The sequence below is a fragment of the Elaeis guineensis genome, chromosome 16 (genome assembly GCF_000442705.2).
Source record: "Elaeis guineensis isolate ETL-2024a chromosome 16, EG11, whole genome shotgun sequence".
Taxonomy (NCBI): Eukaryota; Viridiplantae; Streptophyta; class Magnoliopsida; order Arecales; family Arecaceae; genus Elaeis; species Elaeis guineensis.
Window position 1 is genome coordinate 44073481 of NC_026008.2, and position 26741 is coordinate 44100221.

Genomic DNA, 26741 nt, shown 5'->3' on the forward strand with positions numbered 1-26741 from the left:
TTTACTTGAAATTTGTCAAGGAGCTCATAACTGCAACCCCTGTGACAATGTTGACCTTTTCTTAGAATTGGTGGATGAAGAAGGTTGCATACCTTTCAGGGTAAGATACATCTATCATATTGCTGGTGAGAATGATAGTTTCTGCTTACTGGGAGTGAGGACGGTGAATCTCTTTTGTTGTTGTGAGATAGATGATCTGAGGCAGTTGGACTAACAAGATTCGAATTGCTGCAACTGACTAGATTGACACTTGAGTCCTTGGGAATGAAGAGAAAAAGGAGAATTGTAGAAGCTGCAGATCTTGTTACCCCTTCTCAACCTCAGATTCTCAGAAGTCTGAAGCCTGCTCTGTTTTCAATCAGCCTGCTGATTTTAAATTCAGAGCTGCAGATGTCAGATGTTTTGTTAAAGTTCTCTTTATTTCAGCAAGAGTTCAGTTATTAAAACTTTTGAGTTTAACCTGCTTGTTTTCAGCAAGATTTTAGCTTTTTTTTTTGTTTTGTTTTGTCTTCTTATATCTTGCTGTCTCCTTTACTCTGTAAATATATATATTATAAATAGCTACAGCTCACTAAAATAAAAGCTGGGTGGCTCCTTCTCGACCTCCCTTTCATCAAAAAACAGTCCTTGGGAATCCTCCATTTGTCAGCCAAGGAGATATCTAAAAAATTTTTGGGTGTTTAAGGTCCTCTCGTTTAAAATACAGGCCTCAAGCTGCTAAAGTCTTGGTTGACTTGGGGCGTCATTTGAAGAACCCTATAAACTGAGGTGTTAGGGTCCATAAAATGCAAAAGAAATTTATTGGAAAAAGAAAAGATAAAGGAGCAGAGCTTAGATAAACAAGAGAATAAAACTTTTAACCTATTATGATTCAGGCGATACTGCCATACAAAAACATAACTAAGCTTATTATACTCTACATTATCATCAAAAAAAAAAAGAAAAAGAAAAAGAAAAAAAAGCTTATACTCTACATCTCAAATTCAATTCCAATATAAGCTCGCTCCATGTTCATACAATAATCTATTCCAAAGCCTGTTAGAAGAAGGAGAAGAAACAGTAGAATCTCTTCGATCACACCTCATTTTGAATCGGAAGAACAGCGCTCCTTGAAATCCGGCTCTGGCCAAACGAGAAGAAAGACCGCCGGATCCTCCCTGAGTTGCTGCTGCTGCTGCTTTCCTCAGCGCTGACATCTTGAAAGTGTGGGTTCTGCTGCAAGATCTTCCGCACCGCCATGTAGAGCTGCCTATCACTTGAAGAGTCCATAGAGAAGGACCTCCTTATAGGCTGGATGGAGAATTGCTCATCTTTGCCCCTCACATCAATGCACTCATCCCCCATGCTGCTCACATGGTGGTGCTTCCTCCCCTTCTTGTGCCCAACCCCCTGCTCTGCCTTCATGGTAGAAGGATCAGTATTGATGCTACTACTAACTGGTCTAACCTCATCACTGCCATCATCATTAACCTCTATCACTATATCCCCACTATGTTGGAGATTCTGCTGGGAGGCAAAGTCCATTAAGTGGTCATTAGAAATTGGGCTGGTGGGTGTGATGTCTGACCTACAGAGGGGACAATTGGCATTTGTTTGGAGCCAAGTATCAATACAGTCTATATGGAAGACATGTAAACAATTGGGAAGTAGTCTGACCCTCTCTTCATCTTGGAACTCATTAAGACATACAGCACACTCCTGGGAGGAACTCTTCCCCTGTTCGTCGCCGTCGCCGTCGCCGCCTTTCCGATATCGGAACGTCGGTATTGCCCGAATGGCAGATTCTTCGAGGCCACGGCTTTGGATGGTGGTCGGGAAGACCATGAGTGAGTTCTCGCTGCGCATCCAGGAGCGAGAGAGCCGGGAGATGACATTGGATCGGCGCGAGTTGAAGCAGCACTTGATCACCAAGACATAGTAGGTGAGGAGAAGGATGGATGTGGTGAAGATGCCACAGATGGAGATAGCTAGAATGGGGAAGCTGCTACTTGAGGGAGATGGTGGAGGTTGCGGTTTTTGGGGAGGTTGGTCGTGAGCCATTGAAGAAGGGAAAGGAGAGGTGTCGACGGGAAACTTAAGAAGGGTGAGATTAAACTCGAAGCAGAGGAGATTGCTGGCGTGCCCCAAAAGTCATGAACATGAAAGCAAAGAATTCAATGGAGAACGTCATCAAAGATTCAGAGAAGAAGATTTGAGACTTTCTAGAAGAGAAGGGGAAGAGGATTTTATTGAAACCTGGGAAGGAAGATGTCCCAAGTAGTGTAAGTGAATGAAAGTGCACTGAGATCAAGGTAAGTTAATGGAGAGGAGATGGGATGGGATTGGTATTGTTGGAAATGGGAGTGGGACAAAGAAGATGTCCAAGGAAGAGGATGATTCATGAGGAAGAGAGGGAGGTGAGTTTTTTAATGAGGAGGAGGAAAAGGAGATATGAAACTTGCGTGAAGGCAGAGGAGATTGGGAACAAGGAAATAGGGGTCAGGTTGGAGGAATGAGAACCAGTGGGGACACTAAGAAAGTGATAGAAGAGGTTGTGACTACGGTTTGGAATTCCGGGACCGAAAACTGAAGGAAACCGAGTGGAAGAGGGGGAATTAGAATATTAATGGTTGGTTGCTTGGACTTTTTGCATCATATTTGGCAGAGGATCCAAGAGTCCACAAGCTTTCTTAAGTCTTTGGTCGGCAAGATTCTCGTTCTATTATCTCTTGATGAGACGGTCAGATAGACCCGATTTTTTCGGCTGGGTCCATTTAGAATAGAGATACCACACCACGCCACACTGTACCATTGTATCTCATATAATTTAGTCTGGAACCTTGGCCATTTGCTCAACGGGGTTGCTTAGTGCCAAAAAATTTAGAATGGTCTAACAAGAGAGAGAGAGAGAGAGAGAGAGAGAGAGAAGCGTGTCTTCTTTCGGACTTGGTCCATGTAAGACGTGGTCAAATTGATTTGATGTTTAGATCAACAAATCCAACGGACTCTGGTGTGGATGAGACATTTTGAGTCTAATGAATGAAAATTACAAGGTTTTATAGAGAAAATTGTACATGAAGGTGCTATGACAAGTAATCGTGTTTGATAAATTGCCCTACCTCTTACTTTTCAAAAAAAAAAAAGATTACGTTCCGTTCCACATAGACCCGTAGTTGTAGATATAGAAAGTGCACATTCTTGAGTCAAGTCAATTTATGTTTTAGCCTATAAGTTTTGGATTTTTATTTTTGTTTGCAAATCATCCCCTACATTAAAGCCTTTTACATATTAAAAATCTTCATACTTTTTGCGAGCCATTTGTTAGCCTTTCGATCCCTTCCTTGACTTTACTTTCAATTAACCTAACTAAAGATCGAAAAAAATAATTCTACACATGATTAAATCTACCTTTTTCCTCGTCATATTTCTTAGTCAAGAGTTTAGCTAGCTCGCAACAATGTCACCATTGTCGTCTTGAACTCCCTCAACAGCCATCGTGTGTAGCATGTCTGCACCATTAGCCTTGATGAGCTTGCCATCCGATCTACTTTCACCCGGTCTATTGAGGTTGGCTATGGTTATCCTATCTATCTTGTCAACTTCAATGACGACGAGCTCCTCCACCTCCTCCCTTGAGTGTAGGCATGCCCCACCTACCCTGCATTGATACAACTTAAGGCTTTGGTCTTAAGTCAATGGCCGCACTTCCACGGACCCATTGTCTTTTTGGACACTCACTGTTGGACATCCATTCAGCTTTGATCATATGGTATAGTGGAGCAACGAGAGTTGGTGGATCCTGATGGGTTTGAGGATAGGATCAAGTCCCGTGTGGGGGACAGACCGAGGGGAGCATCTTTGACTAGATGAAGTAAAATGTAGCGAGTTTATAATGGACATGAGGTTATTTTGTTCATATATAAAAAAAGCCATGATTCTCCCCAGCAGAAGTAACCTCAATTCAATATTCCATTAGGTTATCCGAGTTTAATATGCAAAATAGTTCGTTGGCTCAATTTACAAACACTAAAATATGGGTCTTAATATATAATAAAACCATTATGTAAAAGGTGATTTGCAAAAAAAAAAAAAAAAAAAAAAAAAATCCAATTTTTTATATCAAGGTTTAGCAGCTTAGTTAAGCTGTAAGGCAAGCTGGTGCATAGCTTGATCAATTGACTGAGAACTGAGGTTAACCTTTGTAAGAAGGACAGTTTTATGGTTTAAGTGTTGGATGGTGTCTTTCTAAATCCTTCCAACCTCAATAATTTGTGGTGGATGAATCACCTTCCTTTCTTTCTCTCTCATAGGCAAGAAGAAAACTTAGCTAATTGATTATCTTTTTTTGTTACATAAATTACAGAAATACATCCTATCCACTGAATTTTTTTAGCTTTATTTTACTTATTTACTTTATTCACAACTCCATAAGATAGTACTCTTGTGAGGAGACCGTTACACTATTTGGCAGTATGGGCCATGATGTTTATGACTGTACTGCTACATTTGTTTCTTTCTCATCCTTTATTATTTGTGACACGGCATAATAAGATACTTTCATAATTTTTATATGTTATTTCTCTCAATCCTCTTGCCATAAAATCAGGAAATATTGACATTATCTGCAACAAAATAAAGTTTTGGATCTTCATTTTTGCATACAAATGATTCTCGAAAATTGCAGAAAGCCCCTCCCAAACTTCTAATAACACAGCATTAACAAAATTTTAATGCCCTCTTCACAGCACAAACTCGCAGTTAATGCAGAGAATTTCTCGTGAGACGATATAAATGACAGGGAGATCATCATATAGAAATTGGCATGCACCCAAGTCCACGAGTAAACGGACGAACGCTAATTTTTTTTTTTTCTTTGGCCTTTGACTAATTCAAACACGTGTGAAGAAAAGGACAAGTAGAAAATAATAAATAATTCGACAGCAGACCTCCTTCCTGGCGACCCTTCCACGTGTTCGGGTTGTATATTTCGCCAGAAAGAATGATTCACGTTCTTTCGCGACGTGAACCCACTGGATCCGGCAATAGTCGCTTTAAGGTCTATGCAGGGGGATCGAGGGAAGAAGTTGGAGTGCTTTGATATCTGTGCGATGGGTGATCCGACGGTTGATTTCGTGAAGAAAAGCTCAATCATTCTTGCGCATGAAAGATACAATCCAACCCTCGATCACTCCCCGCCTTTTTCTACGCTGGACTTGCAAATGGGAGCCCCGTTAGTCCTTGGAGCCTTCAAGGGGTAAGAATCGAAGGGTCTCCTCCTGGCACTATTAGTTTACCAAGTCCGGCCTTGTTCAAGGATTGGTTTCCTTTTTCTTGCTCGATTTTTAAAATAATTTAGGATATGATGGTGAATGATCACTATCGTAAAAATGGATTTTTTTTTTTTTTTTTGCATCAAATTTTATATTTGATTTCAAATAGGATAAAGATGATATGATGATGGAATTGATGGTGACTAGAAGATGAAATCTTTAGCCATTGATAGGATAAAAGATGGTTGAGCTGAAAGTATTATAATTTGCAATGCTTTTTCCACCCAATAAGAAACTATTTGGTGGATCAGATCTATCATAGACCTAGAATGAAATCATCCTATGCCGTATTGCTATTACATATGAAAAAAAGAGAAAAATAAAGTGATTTTATTCTAGATCTATGATGGATCTAATCTACCGAATAATCTCTCCATTATTTGTCTCTCTTGATTTACATAGCAAATCTCAGATTATTTCTTTATGATAGCTTCCATCAAAATCATAATTATAATAACCCCTCAAAAAGGAAATCGTGACTATAATAATTATGATATATTTAAAAATAATTTTTAAATCTGTGTTAAAATATTTATCAAAATAATAATTATTGTAATGATGTTATAATAAAAATGATGGACAGTGAGAGAAAAAATAAGGCCCTTGCTTTTTATTAGATAAGATCATTTAGCTTTGAACCCTATATTTATTTTTGGAAGAAGCTTTAAGAGAAAAAAAAAATTAAAATTCGAAAAAATTATTTTATTTTAAATAAATTAAAGTAAAAGAAACCGACATTATTCAACACATTATAACAGAAAATAATAAAAATAACGAAAAACATTAGTTACATTTTTCAATGTTATTTTTCTTAATAAAATAACATTGGTGGGCAAAATTATTATACTGGCTGTTATAATGGTTATAAAATTGGTATTTAAAAACTATGTTCTTCGAAGAAGGGCTTATGAGGTGAAGGTGAAAGAGATAAACAGATATTAGTCTAATAATATTTGCATACATATATAATATGGATTCGATGTAGAGGACTATTGAACTATTGTTGCTTGAGAGAAGAATTTATTTTCTTATTTTTCCAAGCAATATGGAAAGAATGCCATCACCCCATATTGAATCCATGACTTTTCCTGAACACCAAGTGCTAGAATAGTTTATTGAGTACTTGATCTTACGTTATTTTCTTTGACTTGCTCGTATGTGATTAAGAAAAAACTTAATTTCAAATTGCATCATGATATGGATAGGTACCATCAGGGTGTGAGCAAGTTTCAACGCCCTGATCTTGTGAGACAAGACTAATATATTTTAAGTTAGCCGGCAAGGACTTTGTTGATAGAGAGATCAACCTTTTTTTCTTTTAGTATGTGATCTCCTCAGTTGTTCAATTAATATCTGATGAATGCACCTTCAAACTATATTTGTATTAAATTAGTTTCATGTTCTAACGATTCATTTCCTGCACGTGTGGCCAACGCAAAGATGTCAATGGACTTGAAGACAATTCTCGACCAGCCGTGTATGAATGACATCATAATTAAACAGCGACATAGGCTGTATTTGGGTCTTGTGATGTCGACACACGAGGACCAAATCCTCTCAAGGCAATGCAATCTCCAGTCTACTTATTATTACTACTAGTACTTGTTCTCTCTCTTCGGTTAGGACCCTCTACCCATTCATATTAGTTAATTCAATTACCATGCACCACTGTTTTTGTGTTGATGCTCTTGCTAGTTAAATAGATAAGACGTTTTCCAGGTTCCAAAGTCAGAGTCTAACAGTGATGTGAAGCTGAAGCTTTGACATTGCATGCTTTTGGATTGCAACTGATTTTTTGGACCGGATGTTCTCTAATCTTATATTTGGTTGAGATCATGCGAGAATGGATAATCTCTATTTATCATTTAAATCAAAAAATTATAAAAAAAATATATAAAAAAGAAGGGATTGCTCATTCATTTTGGTCCACTAATTTGTATCTTTCAAAATTGGAAGGATGAAGAAAGAATAGCCGAAGCATTGAAGGATAAATTTTTGTATTGACAAAATTATCTCTTATTAATTTTTTTGACAAAACTATAATATTTCTTCATTTTCTATTCATATTATTTATATATATTTTTATTAGTTATTATTTTAATTTTAATATATAATTTTTATAATTATAATTAAATAATTAGATTATTTTTTATTTCTTTATTTATATTTACTATTTCTTAATTAACTATTTGTATAATATTAATTAACTATTTAAATTAAATTATTAATTATTTATATAATTAATTCATTAATAATTAATTTATAAAATTATGTATTCAATTAAATATTTATATATTTTTTTATATAATTATAGATTATAAAGATTATAAGTTTATACATTATTTACTTTTTTAATATAAATAAATATTATAAATTTATAATAATAATATTTTTATTAAAGAATAGTTTAGTAAAATATTATATATATATTTTTTTATTCTTTCTATATTAAATAAAGGAGAAAATCATTTCTATCCATCCTTTCATGTTTTACCAAATGTATGAGAGGATAGATGAAAAATTTATTCATCTTTGCTCTTCCATCTATTTTTTTTTCAATCCATCTTTCGTACCAAAGGGAAGGTAAAGATCATGCAATTATCCGTTGCCAATGCTATAATTCGAGGGTAAAGTAGGGATGGCAAAATGGAGAGCCCACATATAAAAGCCAGAGGAGAAGGAAAACTTTCAAATCCATCAGGCTGGCTGAGAAAAGGTATCCCTGTGGTTACCCAGCAACTCTATCTGGCATTTATGTCTGGAGTGACTGCCAGACGAATGATACAATGTTGAGTATTTTCATTCATTACGGTAGTTAGCATATAGGCTTCCAATCATCATTATTTTCTTCGCTTTCATCTCTGCTAAAAGATTCCAGTAGTCCATCAGTGCTGTTCAATCAACCATGCATAGTGTATCTCACAAATTAACTCCCTTGAGTTACATTAATCCCTCATGCTACTTAACAAGAAGAGCTTTTGTCTACCCAAAATAAGCACATCCTTGAATTAATCTTAATTAGTTGGTCATGTGTGAAGTTTCAGACATTTAGATCTACAGAGTTAGGGGTTACTGATTGTTGATAAAAGATCGTGCCGGAGTAATGAGGTGATCCATGGCATTTGTGACAACTGTGAAGATTGAAATATCAGTGACAGTGGAGTTGGTCGCAGTTCGACGCTCCAAACTCTTCAGAATTTCATTAGCAGTCAAACATTTAGAGATAAGAGTATGGTTCCAAGGAACATTTTAAGTGTGAGCAAGCAAAATACCCGGTTAGCACCAAAAAGATGGGAGAGAGCCATGAAGTCTGCCAAGGTCAACATTATCATCCTCTATTTTTTTTATTTTTTTTTTTTGAAATTTTGGGAACACCTGTTAATTCTGAATCAGATCAGTTAGATTTCATGTTGGATAAGCCATTGGTTTGTCTAACTTTTAGTTGGTGATCTAAGTTGTAAATTCAACCAAATATTTTGATGAATCCAAGCTGCAGGAACTATTAATAATCCATTATGTTGCCTTGTTACAGAATGATGATGATGATTATATATATATATATATATATATATATATATATATATATATATATATAAACATTACATCCTCAAATTGACCTTTTCTGCTTTCTTTAATTGATTAGATTTTGTTTATTTCTTGCTAACAGGCACGGAAACTGACCCTAGTCATCAATCTAACAACCAACATTTAACTTTTGTATGCTTGTATTAATTATTTAACTAGTAAATCTTTAATAATGAGATTTATCAGATCCGGATAGCCTGTAGAAATGAACTTTTCTACTAATATATTTACATCAGAGTGATCGGTAGTTCTTCACGCCGATTATATTTGCCAGCTCACTAACTTGTAATCGCAGTTCAGCTTAACATAGATCAAATAAAATGCCAATACGTAGAGTTTAAGAAAGATACAAAAGACTTTTTTTTTTTTTTTTTTGATGAGATGGAAGCTGGAATGCCACCTGAATTTTTATTAAGGAGTTGAGGAAAAAAAAAAAAAATGTACGGTTAGAGATTAGCTCTTGAGTAGAGCAGGTGGCTATAAAAGTTTACGGTACAAAGGCTTCCAACAAAAGAAAAAGGTTAAAAAAGTCTCTAGGACTGAAACCATTTCAGGTAAATCCGTAAGAGAGAAAAGGAAGTGCAACATAATGGACCAAGCAAGATCACAAGAAGAGCCTCTATTTCAATAGCACAGCTGCCTGAATGTGGTGAGTGGTCTAACATCCTCGGGTACAAAGTTCATCCAGGCGATCATGTGCTGATGAAGGGAGGAGATAACAGAGGCGATGGCTTCAGAAGTGAAGCAGGAGAAACATCTAAACGGCGAACAACAGAGATGACAGATTTATGACTCTGTTCCATATCTTACCAAACTCAGGGAGCAACTTCTGATGACAATGGAAGACCACCCATCGAACATTGTGAGAACCTTCATGGCTGTGGCAGAGATTGATGATTTCTTGTCAGAAAAAAAAAATTCCATAATTCCTTTTAGACCAGAAGACCCAGGTCATTGCTTCGTTAGATAAAGAAATTGGATCAGCTGTTTAGCTTGTTCTCACCTTAAGCCACTTTTGATTGCATGCACTGAGGAGAGAGATGCTGGTTAATCGACCATGTAGAAGTTGGTCGCATTTTTGTCATTGCATCGTGCCATTTATAATTGTATTGATAATAATCCCATCATAATTCTCAGCAAATAATTTCAAATTCTCAGCCTGGAGATTAAGAATGGGTTTGCAATCACCTGCTGAGCATGAAGCGAATTGAGACCTCCAAGGTTGTGAAGAGCGACATGGCCAGATTGGTCGGGCTCTACGATACTCATTTGCTTGCTAAACCAAAAGAGAAAGGCGAAGAAGGAGAGGAGGAAAAATTTACAGATACAGAGCATGTTGTATTTGTCTCTAATAATTAAGAAGTGTTCGTATTAGAATAGACATGTCAATTGGCCAGACAAATCGCACCTATTTGAGGCCGTACACTTTTTTAACATGCTAAGATGATGTTGGTTCCAAATGTTACAACCACCAGCCTTGCCGACCACGATAGAATTTGATGCCAAATGAGCGTAAAATTTTTAAGATCCATTCTACCTTTTATCATCTTATATAGCATATTGTAACATCAATGTCTTTTTTGAGGAATATTATAACATCAATGTCAAAAGAAAGAAAGGAAAAGGGAAAAAGGAGAAAGAGCCTTCCCAAAGCCATCCCTCTAACCCACCCATGTGCAACGAACCCGAATCCAATCTTCTATTCTCTCCCCATGGTGCGAGAATCTCCCAAAAGCCACCTGGCCCCACCACCAACCGTCCCAATTTAAATCCCAGGAGAGCCGTTAGCCGCCCCGTCCCCTACCCAACCAACCAGCGTCTAATGGAAGAAGACCCTTCCAAAGGAGATGGAGGGAATGGAGAGACCAAATACCGTGGCGTCCGGCGCCGACCGTGGGGGAAGTACGCGGCGGAGATCCGCGACTCTGCCCGGCAGGGTGCCCGCATCTGGCTCGGCACCTTCAACACCGCTGAAGAGGCTGCCCGGGCCTACGACCGGGCGGCGTACGCAATGAGAGGTTCGCTCGCCGTCCTCAATTTTCCTGATGAAGTCCCTTCTCGGAGAACCGGGTCGGCATCCACAAGCTGGTCCATGGCGAGGGAGCAAGGGAACCAAGTGATCGAGTTTGAGTGCTTGGATGACAAGGTGTTGGAGGACATGCTGGAGCATGGGGAGAAACGTGGCAAGAAGAAATAGAAGGCTGCACATATATACTATATATATATGTGTGTGTGAGAGAGAGATTGAAGCCCTGGCGTTTTTCTAAGTGAATGCACTGCTCCTGTTATGTATGTCTCCTTTTCTTATATAGCCCTTGGCAGGTTTTCATAATGCCAATAAAAGTTTCTTTCTCCACGAAAGGGTGTATGATATAAATTGTCCAAATGTGAGAAATTTTGGAGTACAGATGAACGCAATTAAGGTTGGAGCTCCAGTTACCATCTAAAGGGATGTGTGTGCTTCGCATGCACGTGTGTTTGTGTGTGTGTGTGTGTGTGAGAGAGAGAGAGAGAGAGAGAGGTTTATTCTAATGAGTGAGCTGCTTGGCGATGGGGTTGTCAAAGGTGTGGTGCTTTTTGGAGAGCTAGGTAGAATGTCCTTCTCCATTAGATGGACAAAAGACCAAGTGCAAATATCAACTTCACGAGCGGTAAAGAGCAGAGGAATGCCATTTCCACCATGCTAACCTGATGGAATTCATGGCACGCTAAGAACGTTTGCTGCTGGCTGCTTTTAGGTCGTGCATATAAACCACAGATACGTACGTGGTTGGATGGATGGTGCATGGCTGTTCTAATTATGAAGCGTGCAAATATTGGGCTTGGAGGAAATCGAGTCCGTTCATAAAAAAACGAAGTACTCTTTAGACGAGAGAAGCCTAGACGTTTAGCCTTTCCCTTCAACTAGTTTTATTCCACCAGAATGATGGATGGTGGTTCTGTGGTTGCCATGGAGTACTAGAGATGTCCATGGATTAACAAAAAGGTCTTCTACTGGGAACAGTAAATTTATCTTAATTTTCGTCAAAGAAATATGCAATGCCATCATGGGAGGATGGTAAGTTGGTACCCTTGTGACTAGATGTATACTTCTTGTGTCGATACAACAGCCTGTGACTATGGGATATATACATTTAAACCCATTCTTCCATTCTATTTTCTAAATGGAGCCTCAAGCTCTACATGGAATGGACCATAGTAGCATTTTGTCATCAAATCCCTCTTGAATCTCACTTAGTTGTCTTCTATTTAAAAAAAAAAAAGAAAAAAGAAAAAAAGAATCCCAATTAGTTGTCCTATGCTTCTTCCTATCTCCATCACGTGCTCCTTCAATTTTTAGAAGGAAAAATTAGCAATTGGTTGCCGGCAACATTCGGGGAAGCCATGCATATTAGCACTTGAGCCAAGGGCAAGAAGAAGCAGCAGCTAGGAAGAAGGGATTTTGTATACTTCAAGCCCTAGGTGTTTCCTCTAAAAGGTTAGAGCAACGTGATACAAAAGCCTTATGCTTTTGCTTGCATTGGTTGCATACATATTATTGGGTGAACAAATGAATAAAATTTAATTTCGAACATGGCTGAAAAATAAAAGTTTATTTGTTGGCCTCGATCAACTAGCTCAATGGTAGACCACTCCAACCGCAAAGCAATACATGCGCACATTGCCCGTATCACTCTATTTTCATTTTTTTCTTTTTATCTTTGTGTACGTGTTGCTTTGAGGTTGGACTGGTCCATTGTTGAGTTGATGGATCTAATCCAATCAATAATTTCTCCTAACAGATTCTACTAAGAAGAATTCATATGTTAATAACCTAGCCATACTGCTATATTCCTTGCTCCACCAAGAACATAGAATGACAAGTTCTGAGGTCCAAGAAAGATAAATTCCCCCTACTTCAGGTTCTCGTTAGGCTTCAAAAAAAAGGATTTCAAGGCAAGAATATCATAGCTTTTGTTTTATCTGATTTTGACGAGATAAGAAACCGTATCATTATTAATAATATAATAAAGAGAGATGGAGATTATGTGACACATTCTGTCATTAAGAATGTGCAATGCATGTAGTGAGCATCAAAGCTATATATAATTTTTAACTTTTGAGAATCGAATAGATAGAAAAATTATATCCTGCACCATATGCATCATGTGGCCGAGCACAACATCAATCACATCATCTTAGTGCTATAAGTTTCATTTATCATGCGCTCGTTTGAATGATTGGTATACAGAAATGAGATGAATTGATTAGCATAATGCACAATCATATTGACATAGATAATGAATGAAATAATTTTCCGAATAAATGGAACAGTTGCATATCATTGCCAGATTTATAAAGTTAGCAGGCCATCTAGATTTGGATCATGATTAAAGTTAACTAGAAATATTCAGTTTCTAGAAGGGTGGGGCATGTATATACATGTTCTCGTATGAAATTCTAGTTTAGAAAAGAAAATTTCTACATCACACCATCAAATTCACCATCACATTCTCCATCCAACGTGGCATCTAATGCATTGATCGGAACCCATCACCTCCTGCCATGTTGGTGGGAATCAGGCCGGTGAATAAAATAGTGCGACATAAGATTTTTCTTTTATATATATGTTGTGAGTCAGACATCGGAAGATTGAGCCTCGAAAATTTTATATCGACCATAGTCGAGAGTGTCTACTACTTAAGAGTGTGGACTCCTCCTTGCCCACATAAGGCATCTTTTGGAGGCAAAACCATGAGGGATGGGGTTCTCAGTGGACCCTTGGGCCGCGCCCCATCCCGAAGCGAACAATACCTCACGTGACTTTGGTAAGGGGAGAAGATCTGACACTCTGGGTACGTAGCCTCAACATTGATGTGCCAGGTAGGAGAACCCGTCCTTGCACCCACGCATACGACCCTCTCGACTGGGAGGGCTATGTTGTGGGTCAGGCATCGGGAGGCCGAGCTTCGAAAGTTCCATATCGATCACAGTCGAGAGTGCTTACTACTTAAGAATGTGGACTCCTCTTTGCCCATGTGAGGCACTTTTTGGGGGCAAAACCGTGAGGAATAGGGTTCTCAATGGACCCTCGGGCCGTGCCCTATCCCGTAGCGGATAATACCTCATGTGATTTTGATAAAGAGAGAAAGTCTGACACTCTAGATACGTAGCCTCAATAATATATATTTGGGTACAGACAAAAGATTACTTCCTTGAAAAGCAATCACTTCTTCTTGGCCCATCATCTTAAAATTCCGACCTAGGATCCCGAACTACCCTCACCTTTATGCGGGTTATTTGGCCTTCAGAACAACCGCAGGTCAAAACCAGACCGACCCTTGGCACTCAGATAGACTAGCTTTTGAGGAAAGCCGGGTGCAACATTTTAATAAGCTATTTATCTTATCCTCACCTCAACACTATCGCATGAAAGGTATGTCTACTGCTCCTGATTGGACCAATGCAGCCCAAGTGCCATGTACGGCTCGCTGGGATAGAAGATTCCACAAGTAAAAAAACATAATATCTTTAAATTATTAATTTTTTTAGAGATATTGTGGAGGTCGATTTCCTACCCTCAATTTTATACCCATCTCATTCCTAAGAAGGATGGAGCCTAGGCTCTAGGCCTGAGCCACTGCTCATGAAACAGGGAATTTATATATACAAAGGTTGAAGCAAAATTTGGTGATTGAAACTGTTAAAGTTAGTGAATGTTAGAGAGCAAGTTATATGTGCAATGGCTATGCCTAAGTAGATGTCGACATAAAAAAGAAAAAGCTGCAGATCGTCCCTCATTCATTGGTTTGACATGGAATTTGGTGATTGGTAGAGGGTAGATGGCTCTGGACCGGCACTCTCGGCTCATTTTTATATGATGCTAATCTCTAATAGCTACATTAGCCTATTGAATTGAGCATTGATTTGATAGATGATTAATAATAGTATTTGTTGTGGTCAAGAGCTTATGATTCAGAAGGATGGGATGGGTTGATTCTCTACACTCCTCGTATGAGATATTGTCTGCTTCAGCCGATCTATGATACGAGATCTCATAATTTTACTCTTTAAAAGGATTCTTATTAGGGAGAGAGAAGATCTCAATCCCATATAAATCCGTGTTCTTCTTGACTTACAACCGATATGGACCTAAAGATGACATCCTCCAGCAACAATAGCCCCCCATAATGGGCACCAATATTGCAGTTAAGGGCTCATGACTCAGATAGGTGGGATGGTTCAGTTTTCTATACTTGTCCGCATGAGGTATTGTCCACTTCGGCTGGCTCATGGCATGGGGCCTTACGCATTTGTCCTCTAAAAGATGCCTCGTTGGAGGAAAAGAAAGCTTCGATCCCATATAAATCAGAATCTTCCTTGATACACAATCGATGTAAAACTAAAGATATCGTCTTTCCACGGTAGTATTTATATAAAAGATAAACATATAATGATGAACAGATCAACAGGCAAAAATAGTCTAACTTCCAAGTAAAATCAGTACAAGGTGTATATTTTTTTTTTGTGATAGACTAAAATTGGTGATAATTTGGTCAAGAAATCTTATTAGTGACTTCTTTGCAAGCTAGAACATTTTGAACAAAAAAAAGGGTTTTATACTCATGTACTACAAGAGTATTACTTCCTTTACCTCGGCCAAACTTGGAATTAGAACTAAACCAGGTTTTGTACAATATACATAGGGCAGCTGATGTATTTGAGATCGTTTTAGTGCCCATTGTCCTAGCAGCTCAATGGAACCACTTGGTGGTCATGCTATACTATTTCTTAGGACACTATTTCTAGTAGTCAATTGGGTTGTTGTTTTTTTTTTAAAAAAAAATTATTTTGATGAAAGAGGAACTTATGCTGAGAAAAGGAGGTAAGTACATAAAGATACTGAGCCCACCTAGGCAAGTTCAACGCAACCGGAAACAGAACAACCCGGAGTCCAGTTAAGTACATATAGTAACAAAATATGTAAACAACAAAGTGGAATGAATAGAGTCCTGGGAGAACCACAGTTCGAAGGTTAGAAAGTAGACCAGCATTGAGTTTGCAGCTTGGAAACTTAACAGTTAGTCTGAAGATAGAAAGTAATAACATTTGCGACGCAGAACCAAGAAGCGCATTTATCCTGTTCCCATAAAACAGAGCCAAGTTTGATAGAAAAAAATAAAACAGAGCCAAGTTTCATCAAAAAATAAATAAAACAGGACCAAGTAATTTCGCGCGACATAACAAGAGTCGCAGTGGCACAGAAAACTGAAGCATCCCGTTGAGGCTGAATATTAGAATTGGAAGAAAGGAACAACATATGGTTAGTAGGAGGGATAAGTAGATCCAGGACAATGCTCGGTTTTGCCTTGGCAAAAGGATTTAACATTTCTAATAGGATGAGAACATGGCAAAGAAAGCAAAAAAAAGGCAATAACGCACATGTAGAGAAAGAAAATAATAAAGATTGATCATAGGGATGTTAATTGAGTATAAGACAATAACTTGGGGTGAAATAGTTATAACTTTAAGGAATTAAGTTGCAACTTGCAAGAGGTTCATTGAGGATGCAAGAAACTTCGTTGTGGTCGCAGATAACAATTGGTTTGATCCTCTTTTTGGAACAAGTAACTATACAAAATTGCATGCAAGAAGGTATCTTCAAAGAATTGATTGAAATAATCGATACCCATGTTTCTGAAATTACTAATCAGCATGTGATCCAACGTACCTTGGTTTTACCACATGCACTGCCTGTTGAATCTTGGTGCTCCATGGACTTTGTTGGGTGGATGTCTGGCCAAGACACCACCTCCCAAGATCCTTTCAGTACCACGCGATGCAGCAGGAAGAAAGAAGAAACAAAACAAAAGAAAAAACAATCAAAATACGTGGATCAGCCACAAAAGGGCTCGCCTCCACGGGGCATGCAAACTTCACTATGAAAAGAAAATTTTACAAGAGGAGACCTCACCCTCAACCCTTGTACACCCAATTCTCTCTCACATGAAGTTCCCCTCACAAAAGCTCTCTCTCTCTTGGAGACCCCCTGAACCCCTGAAGAGCCTGGCGACCGCTGTCCAGGAGCCTCCTGCTCCTTCTCTCACAGCGCCTCACGCCTCTCTCTCTCCTCTCGGTTCGTACGGCCTTCGTACGGCGAGAAAACGAATCACCCGTCCCTCTGTTACGTCTCAGGGCCTTTTTAAAGGCTTAATCATAGGTTAAAACACGTTTAGAAAGGGATTAGGACTCCTTAACAAAGCCAAGAAACCCTCCTGACCGTCGGATCAAGACCGGGAGCTCTCTGGGCCATCCGATCGCACTCCGGTCCACGGAATAGTGCCGTGGACCGTGAGAAACGTGTGGGAAACGCCCACGCGGTCCACAGGCCGCGCCGTGGACCACCTGGTCCACGGTGGACCGGGGATGGGCCAGCAGGCCGCTGGGTCGCGCGTCCCGCGCGGGCCTGGGCCTGGGACGCGCGTCCCGCGCGGGCCTGGGTCGCGCGTCCCGCGCGGGCCTGGGTCCCGCGTCCCACGCGGGCCTGGGACGCGCGTCCCGCGCGCCGTCACCTGCAGCCGCGCCGCTGCCGCCCGTCGCCGGTCGCCGGCGGTCCTCCGCCGCCTCGATTCTCGTGCTGATTTCAAAAGCTCGTATCTCCTCCATCCGAGCTCCGATTCAGGTGATCTTGGTCTCGTTGGACTCCGTTTTTCGCCGCGAACCTCGCTGTGGGCTCAATGTGGGCTTAAACTCGAGGCGTCAAATCCTAACAATCTCCACCTCGACTCGATATTCGGCCTCCTCCAAACTCCGAGAGCTTCTGGATCTCCTCGCCCCCATGCCCTGGGGCAATCGCCTGCTGATCATGGATGGGCAAACATGAGAGTCGAGCCAGGCTGCTCGATCCCATCTCCGTCGTATGCTGTGCTCCTCCTGACCTGAGACCTGCTCGGGGCATCATCCTGCGGCAATAGGAATCTTACCTTGCGACGTCGCCTCTCGTCCTCCCGAGTCTCCTGTCTCGTGCCCGATCCGCCTCCTGGAGCTCCACCTCGCTCTGGACTCCACCTGGCTCCCGATGCTCCACCTCGCACTGGGCTCCCTGCCAGGTAATAATGTCCTCTGCTCCCCTTCTTCCCCTCCAGCACAATCCTATCACCGCGTAGCACCCTCAGGATTCCTCCACCAGCTACCGTCCTGTAGCCTCTCGAATCCAGTCTGCTAAGTGAGATAAGATTTCGCCTGAAATCGGGTATGTATCGGACCTCCCCCAATCTCCTCACTGCACCGTCATGTGTCCTCCAGCTGACCGTCCCAATGCCTCTGATCGCACAGCTCGATCCATTCGGCAGATATACAGTGCTCTCACTGTTCTCCAGGGAGTCAAACTGCTCCTCTCTGCAACACACATGATAGGAGCATGCAGAATCTAATATCCACTGCTGGGAAGAAGTAGATACCTCGTCAGATATCTCCAGGACATCTCCATCTGAATCACTGCCGGCCGTCGCTACAGCAGCCACCGTCCGATTTTTCAGTTGAGGGCAATCTCTGGCTAGATGCCCCAACTCCTCACACCGGTAACACCTGATTTTGCTCAAGTCCCTCCTGGACTTAGACCGCCCTCGATGCGATCTCCTATCGCTCCGTCTACCGCCTCCTGCACCTCCAGAAGCCACCAAAGCTGAGCTATCGACACCTGAGCTCAAAGCTGGGTTCTCCCTCCTGAGAACCTCGTTCTGGAGTATCGCCGCGGTGACCTCGTCCATCTTGATAGTGCTCTTCCCCACTAGAAGAGCAGTCACCAAGGACTCGTACGAAGAAGGAAGCGACGCCAGCAAAACCAGCGCCCTGGTCTTCTCCTCAACGTTCTCGCCAACGCTGAGAAGGTCGGTGAGGATCTTCTGGAAGTGGCTCAGATGCTCCTGCACGCTCTGTCCCTCAGTCATCCGCAGTTGGTAAAACTGCCTCCAGAGGAAAAGAGTGTTGGTGAGAGACTTCGCCATGTACAACTCCTCGAGCTTCGACCACAGCACCATCGGGGAAGTCTCGCTCAGCACATGGATCACCACCTCATCCGCCAGGTACATACGGATGGTACTCACCGCCTGCATCTGTAGCCGTTTCCAATCCCGCACCTCCATGGTGGTCGGTTTCTCATCGCACAAGAGAGCTTCGATCAACCCCTGTTGGATGAGCACGTCCTTCACCCTTGCCTGCCACAAGGAGAAATTGCTCTTACCATCAAACTTGTTGATCTCCATCCTGATTGTTCCTGTTTTCTCCATCTTCAGTCTTGCTCACCACCACTGCAATCTGCGTCCTTGTACCAACCTGGCTCTGATACCACTTGTTGGGTGGATGTCTGGCCAAGACATCACCTCCCAAGATTCTTTCAGTACCACGCGATGCAGCAGGAAGAAAGAAGAAACAAAAGAAAAGAAAAAACAATCAAAATACGTGGATCAGCCACAAAAGGGCTCGCCTCCACGGGGCATGCAAACTTCACTATGAAAAGAAAATTTTACAAGAGGAGACCTCACCCTCAACCCTTGTACACCCAATTCTCTCTCACATGAAGTTCCCCTCACAAAAGCTCTCTCTCTCTTGGAGACCCCCTGAACCCCTGAAGAGCCTGGCGACCGCTGTCCAGGAGCCTCCTGCTCCTTCTCTCACAGCGCCTCACGCCTCTCTCTCTCCTCTCGGTTCGTACGGCCTTCGTACGGCGAGAAAACGAACCACCCGTCCCTCTGTTACGTCTCAGGGCCTTTTTTAAGGCTTAATCATAGGTTAAAACACGTTTAGAAAGGGATTAGGACTCTTTAACAAAGCCAAGAAACCCTCCTGACCGTCGGATCAAGACCGGGAGCTCTCTGGGCCATCCGATCGCACTCCAGTCCACGGAATAGTGCCGTGGACTGCGAGAAACGCGTGGGAAACGCCCACGCGGTCCACAGGCCGCGCCGTGGACCACCTGGTCCACGGTGGACCGGGGATGGGCCAGCAGGCCGCTGGGTCGCGCGTCCCGCGCGGGCCTGGACCTGGGACGCGCGTCCCGCGCAGGCCTGGGTCGCGCGTCCCGCGCGGGCCTGGGTCCCGCGTCCCACGCGGGCCTGGGACGCGCGTCCCGCGCGCCGCCGCCTGCAGCCGCGCCGCTGCCGCCCGCCGCCGGTCGCCGGCGGTCCTCCGCCGCCTCGATTCTCGTGCCGATTTCAAAAGCTCGTATCTCCTCCATCCGAGCTCCGATTCAGGTGATCTTGGTCTCGTTGGACTCCGTTTTTCGCCGCGAACCTCGCTGTGGGCTCAATGTGGGCTGAATCTCGAGGCGTCAAATCCTAACAGACTTGATACCATTGCATGCCCTTTATCAGTCCTTGAAAACTATTGTGTGTGTGGTCGACTTGACCTCACTTTGATAAAGCCATTATGTGTCATGGGGCTTGATAAATTATAGGATACACGTATACACAATGGGATGCACAACAAATTTGTATGCCATGTATCCTTTCATGTTGATTTGGTTACTCATTGTTGTTTGTGCATGCAATGGTTGGTTAGTCACACGCTACATGTTAGTGTATGAGAGTCTGCATGCGAACAACTGCATAACAAGGAGTAGCAGCCTCTCTGAGAGCAATAAAGATGGCAAGCATTAGGTGCGTTTGTAGGGATGGACTGGGAGGGTTATATACACATTAACTCAGGCCAAGAGTACATGGAACCATCGTATACAGTCACATATTTATGCTTCTAAAAGAGAGATGATGTAGCATCAGTTTAATTTGATGCTTTGACAGCCATTTGATTATTGGATGGTAAATATATTTCTTGTGGTTGAAGCCTATAGCGACTGAGGTCCATTCTAGACAAGTGAGAGTTTAGACATGATCTTGCAAATTAATTATTTGATTCATTAAAATTTAAATATTTGGACACCATTAGAAAATCTTTTTGTTTTTAGGTCGGAGAGTGGTTCTAACACCAGCCATCGATCCTATACCCACATCGATCCTCTTCTATCTGGCCCAATTGTCGAATTCAAATAAAAGAATATGTATTGATCATCTCAGTTACAGAAAGTAGTAATATCTTGGTACAGAATGGAGGCTCAGAAAAACAGATGAATGCTCAAAATAATTTGCACTATAACTTGTAGAAGTATATCACCATAACACTTATCAAATATGTTTAATAACTATCGTTCTCTAAGGAAGAGCATGCTATCTTTCCAGCTTAGGATGCGTTTGGTGATATTTTTTGATTTTTAATTTTTAAAAAATATTTTTTATTTTTTTTAATTTTTATTATTAAATAAAAATAAAAAAATAAAAAATATGTTTGATAATTATATTACTATAAAGCAAAAGACAACATTTGGAGACGGCAGGTGAAGAGCTCGACAAGGAAAAAATGTTCAGAAAGAGAGAAAAGAGGAGATGGGGAGGTAAAGAGCTCGATGAGGAAGAATGGTTCGGACTCTTTACTTTTTGGTTTGGTATTTTAGATGTGTGGAAGCAAAAAAAAACAGAAAAATAAATTTTAAAAAATAAAAATTTTTTATTATATATATATAATAATTATTTTAATTTTTATCTTTTACTTTTTTTTTATGATATTATCAAATATTATTTTTTAATTTTTATTTTTTAAAAATTTAAAAATAAAAAAAATATATTTTTTAATGACCAACCAAACGCACCGGTCGACATTCTTTCAGTTTGTCGGGCTCCTTCAGCCGCCGAATATGCGCTTTTTTTTTTTTTTATTGTCTCCACGAAAGAGTGTTGGACTTGAACTTACCCCACTCTCTTGCTGAAAGCTTGGAAAATAAATTTTCCATTTTTTTGCTATCTGTTGTACTGCATGCCCCAACAAAAATAGGTACCAAGGTGGGCCGAGCAATTACAATATGAACAACAGGAAACGCTGGCCTCCCAAATTTTTTCAACTGAGGGGGCCAGGTTCGATTTCTTTCGGCAGTAACTTCGGCTTCACCTTTGTCTTTCGTCTTATTAAGTCATCAGCTTTCAACACCAGTCCTATTTCATTGAAAACGAGTTCTTAGTTCAATATCTATGTGGCCAAATTAAATGGCCCGCAACCTCCCTCCGATTGGACCGGCACGCAGTAGGAGAGGAGTGGGAGAGAGAGAGATGGTGTCCGAAAGGTGGATACATACTCTGCATCTGGCACGCATCAGAGGTGGTGGGGTTGGCACGGCCCAACATCATCTGTCTTCGGTGCAATGAACCATGCTGCTCCGAGTAGTAACACTCTAGTACGTTGCGAAGCACTGGGGCCACCACCTCATCCATTATTGCCACGTGAGGCTACGGACTTTTTCTATGTCCACCTCCAATGTGGAGGCTTAAAGCCTTCATCCAACTCCAGGGGTTATCATGCGAGTGCACTTATGTATCATCTCAAGATAAGATGATTTCACCAAAGAGATCCTATATATGTAGGGTGTCACGCCCGGCTATATATGAAACAGTCTCCTGATGGATTATATTTTTTTTCCTTGCTGTGGATGATTAATTAGACAAGCACTAATTAACCTTGTTTTCTGATGATTGGATACACTATTTTATTAGGCATTTTCATAATTCCAAGAGGGTCAAATATCATTCAAGCATTAATCATAAATGGCTGGAGAAGGAAGATGCTAGGCATTCATCTTGTTCCACTCTGTAGGAAGAACTTAAACATATTCCGCTTAATTGGGACTAATTTATATACAAGCCAGCCAAGATTAACGCTGTTGTTGATTGCATTCCTTTAAATATGGTTTGCTGTTTCTACCAAAAAAAAAAAGGTTTGCTGTGATCCGATGATGATGATGGAACGTTGTTCCTTGTCTCACCCGGCCGCCGTGCGCCATTGACCCACGTGCAGTTTGGAGTCTTCCGGTCCCACTCCCCATGGCCACCTCGGCGAGTGTGATCACCTCCCCTTGTCTCTGTTCTCGGTGAGCCCCTTTGTCCCCGTCCCTCCCCCCCGATTCCCTTCAAGCCCGTTCATTTGTTCGAGTATAAAAGGCTGCGGGCTTCCAACGTTCGAAAACTACAACGCTAGCCATCTAAAATTGGAGGGCAAAAGTGAGAGATATTAATTTCCCCTTTTCTTTTTCGAATGGATCCTTCATACTATCTTCCATTGCAAAGCTATGAAATCTCGCCCGGATCCTCGGCAGGCCCACCGGACCCTTTCTCATGGTATCAGCTCGAGGAATCGCTTCCTTTCAATGTGAACGACTCGGAGGAGATGTTCTTGTTCGACGTGCTAACGGAGGCCACCACGATGGAGCCGGAGACTCCCAGTTTGATACGAGCCAAGGGCGATGAGACCGAGTCGAAGAGCGGCGACGAGCAGAGGTCGAAGGAGAAGTCCTACAGGGGGGTGAGGAGGCGGCCGTGGGGCAAATTCGCGGCGGAGATAAGGGACTCGACGCGGCGGGGGATACGAGTGTGGTTGGGGACGTTCGACAGCGCCGAGGCCGCGGCCTTGGCCTACGACCAAGCGGCACTCTCGATGCGGGGTTCCATGGCCGTGCTCAATTTCCCGGTGGAACGGGTGCAGGAGTCGCTCCGGGGGCTCAAGTGGGGGAAGGAGGGGGGTTCCCCTGCGGTGGCTCTGAAGCAGAAGCATTCCATGAGGAGGAGGTCCGTGAGCCAAAAAGAGTCAGGTGACGCAGTCTAGTTTAGATATGACGTCTTAGAATTGGAATAGTCGCAGGGTAGAGCTTCTGGAGGAGCTTCTAAAACTATCGGAATTGGAATTGTCTCTCCCTTTGTTCTGTTCTTACCGTTGATCGTTGTTAGGAAGTAGCACTGCAAATTTTGGCAACCACTTGTTTTTTATGTGAATTTTTTTATCTTTTTTCAATTTGTAAAAAGAGTTGCATTATTGCGTGCGGCTGAGATATAATGTTTGTTTAGATCCATTGAGTAGGGATGACAATGGATAGGATTTGGATCGAGTATTGTACGATCTATTTTTAAATTCGAATTTAATACTCTATATTCAAATCCTATCCAATATTCGATCAGATAAGAAAAAAAATATCCATTTCCATATCTAAAAGGTTCGAAAATATTCACGAATAATCCATTTTTCATATCTAATCCATATCCGCTCCATGCCTATCCCATACTTAAAAAAAATAGACAATCAAAATAATTTTATGTATATTATCAATCAAAATAAAATTACTAATTCAACATAGAATATAATTTATAAGTCTAGATTTTTAGAAATCAAACATAGAAATAGAATTATAATTCAACATAAAATATATATAAATAATTAAAATAATTTTATACATATTATCAATCAAAATAGAATTATCAAAACAGAATTATAAACATATATATTCGAATATAGATTCGGATATTATCCATACCCGTAGGTTCGGATCGGATTCGGGTAGAAAATAGTACTATCCATATCCTATCCATATCTATACTATAATTTTTTGATTTTACTGAAATCCGAACTCAAATTCAGTCAAATTTTATTTTTTAAATTTGATCAAATTTGGATAGGATGTATATCCATCAAATTAGATCGATTTTGTCATCCCTATCATTATTTTATTTTAAGGCAACTAATTTGCCGACAAAATAATGGGCATAGTCCTCTTACATATTTCTATAAACCACCAACAGTGTGAAAGCATATTTTCTATCCTTCGAATATTGTTGTATAGTATTAGCCTATAGTGGCATTGGCATGACCACATAGTGAAGTGTTGACAAGAAAGGCTCATGTTTTGTTTCACACGCCCACAAAACGTGGAGACAACTTACATATAAGACATTTTTCTTCTAAATTAGAAAGACTGGCTGGGTCTGAAGTAAAACACTAGCTAATGAGGTGGTAAGGCACCCTCAGAGGCAAGGTGATGTTGGGATTGTACATTATGATTAAATAAGTTGTTTATCATTAGGCATGAGAAAGGACTCGAGATTTCTTTTCACAAAAATTATGTTACGTAAAAAACTAAAATCAATGCAAGAAAACTATCCATTTCGCTCTTATTGGCATCAAAAAAAAAAAAAAAAAGTTTTTAGAAGGACAAAACATCCAGCTCGATATACCAGAACTCTCTGTTGACAAATCATCAAATAAGGCAAGAGATTCTCTACCATTCAAGTTGTAGCTTATTTTTATTATTTAAGTGGATAGTCAATTTTGATAGCCTAAAAGAAATCTAAATGAGGTTTCTTTGCTCAAAACCAACATCTAGCGTCATTGCCTATTTCTCTTTTTTCCTTAGATTGCATTAATTATCATATGAAATTCAAATTATTTTGCAATGTGCCGAGGTAAAAACTGACTCAAAATGGATTGTTCTTCGTTGATTCTTTCTATAAATTCCTCAATTATGATGGCCTTTGCTAAAATGCTTTGGAGGATCTGTGCTCCTGAAAAGATTAAAATCTTTTTGTGGTTAGCAACAAGAAATAAGCTACACACAAGTGAGATGCTCATCAAGAAGGATTAGAATGTTAGTAATGGTTATGCTCTAAATGGCTCAAATATAGAAATATTTAATTATCTTTTTTTTTAGACATATATTCGCTTAGAGTTTATGGACTATTCTTAAGCTACAGCTGAGATTGAAAGGAAGGCCATCTTCATTTCTTAACCTTTGGACGAGTTGGAGAAAAAAGAATAAAAATTATTTGGACAACAAGACAGGGGATATGCTTATGGCTGCAGTTTGTTGGGAGATATGGAGGGAGAGAAATGCATCTATCTTTTTAATCAAGAAAGGGTCTATTTATTCTGTTTTGCAAAACATCCTCCAATCTTTGAGAAGCTGAAGTATTCTCTGTCTTTTTAAGACTAATTCTGAGGTATAGAATCTTTGGAAGAGACCTGAAAACTTGGTATCACCTTTCAAAATCTAATCCTTTCTTTTTATCATTACCCTTTTGTTCATATTACGTAATTTATATCTATTTCTTGTTATAAAATAAATTAGGGGTAGCCCTCTGTTGCCTCTTTTTTTTTTTTTTTCTTTCAGGAAAAAAAAAAAAATAGATAGTCAATTTTGATAGGCTGAAAGAAATCTAAATGAGGTTTCTTCATTTAAAACCAACATCAAGCATCATTGCCTATTGTTTTTTTCCCCCTAACTTGCATTAATTATCAATATGAAATCCAAATTATTTTGTGACAACTACAATATCTAAATGCGCAGGTTGAATCGCCACGAAACATCAAAATGGACCGCACAGTCACTTAATAATTTAGCCCATTCCCGTCAGACCACATCACTCTCCTAACTTCCATATTATATCGATGTACGGGTGCGGTGAACCTCTCCAGATTGTTGGAGCCGTCGTGGTCCTGGTCCATATTCTACGTTAACTTTCATTTTGCGTCCTGCTGATCACACTTTGGAAAGAACATGACAGTGCTGACACTGCTGAAATTTTAAACGTTGGTTGCGTGGTAGTAACGCTTCTAGAGTGCACATAAGTGATGATGTGGTCACGATGACAGGCTCAAATCCGAGGACTCTCGACCCTCTTTTTGGTTGGAAACTAGTGGGCTCAAAAGGGACATGAGTGTCCTTTCCTGGTAATAAAATTTGGGACTAGCATCAAAATTACGTGTGCACATGCGTAGTCTACGGTGCATCTGATCTAAAATTTTTCTTCGGAGATCTCCAATAAAATTGAAACGATACAGAAAAAATTAACATGACTGTATGAAAATAACATGCATAAATTGAGTCCAAATGCATTGAATCCAAAGTTGGTAGCAATTCCCTTGGTAGTGGGACGCATGTTTCACATAAATAAAGAGGCTCATTTGTCACCATCGATGAGACAGCTATTCACAGCTTTGAATGAT

General features: G+C 40.6%; 3 protein-coding genes across 3 annotated transcripts; 2 read left to right on the forward strand and 1 right to left on the reverse strand.

The window, feature by feature from the left end:
• Window positions 1–848: 848 nt before the first annotated feature.
• Window positions 849–2493, reverse strand: LOC105059099 (RING-H2 finger protein ATL16-like). The gene has a single exon (XM_010942305.4). It carries the CDS (start codon window positions 2038–2040, stop codon window positions 1075–1077), a length of 966 nt encoding a protein of 321 aa, XP_010940607.1. The 5' UTR covers window positions 2041–2493; the 3' UTR covers window positions 849–1074.
• Window positions 2494–10706: 8213 nt separating this feature from the next.
• LOC105059100 (ethylene-responsive transcription factor 14) lies at window positions 10707–11244 on the forward strand. Its single transcript, XM_010942306.3, has one exon. It carries the CDS (start codon window positions 10717–10719, stop codon window positions 11089–11091), a length of 375 nt encoding a protein of 124 aa, XP_010940608.1. The 5' UTR covers window positions 10707–10716; the 3' UTR covers window positions 11092–11244.
• Window positions 11245–22913: 11669 nt separating this feature from the next.
• On the forward strand, window positions 22914–23876 carry LOC105059101 (ethylene-responsive transcription factor 1B). Its single transcript, XM_010942307.4, has one exon. It carries the CDS (start codon window positions 23007–23009, stop codon window positions 23571–23573), a length of 567 nt encoding a protein of 188 aa, XP_010940609.1. The 5' UTR covers window positions 22914–23006; the 3' UTR covers window positions 23574–23876.
• Window positions 23877–26741: the final 2865 nt, after the last annotated feature.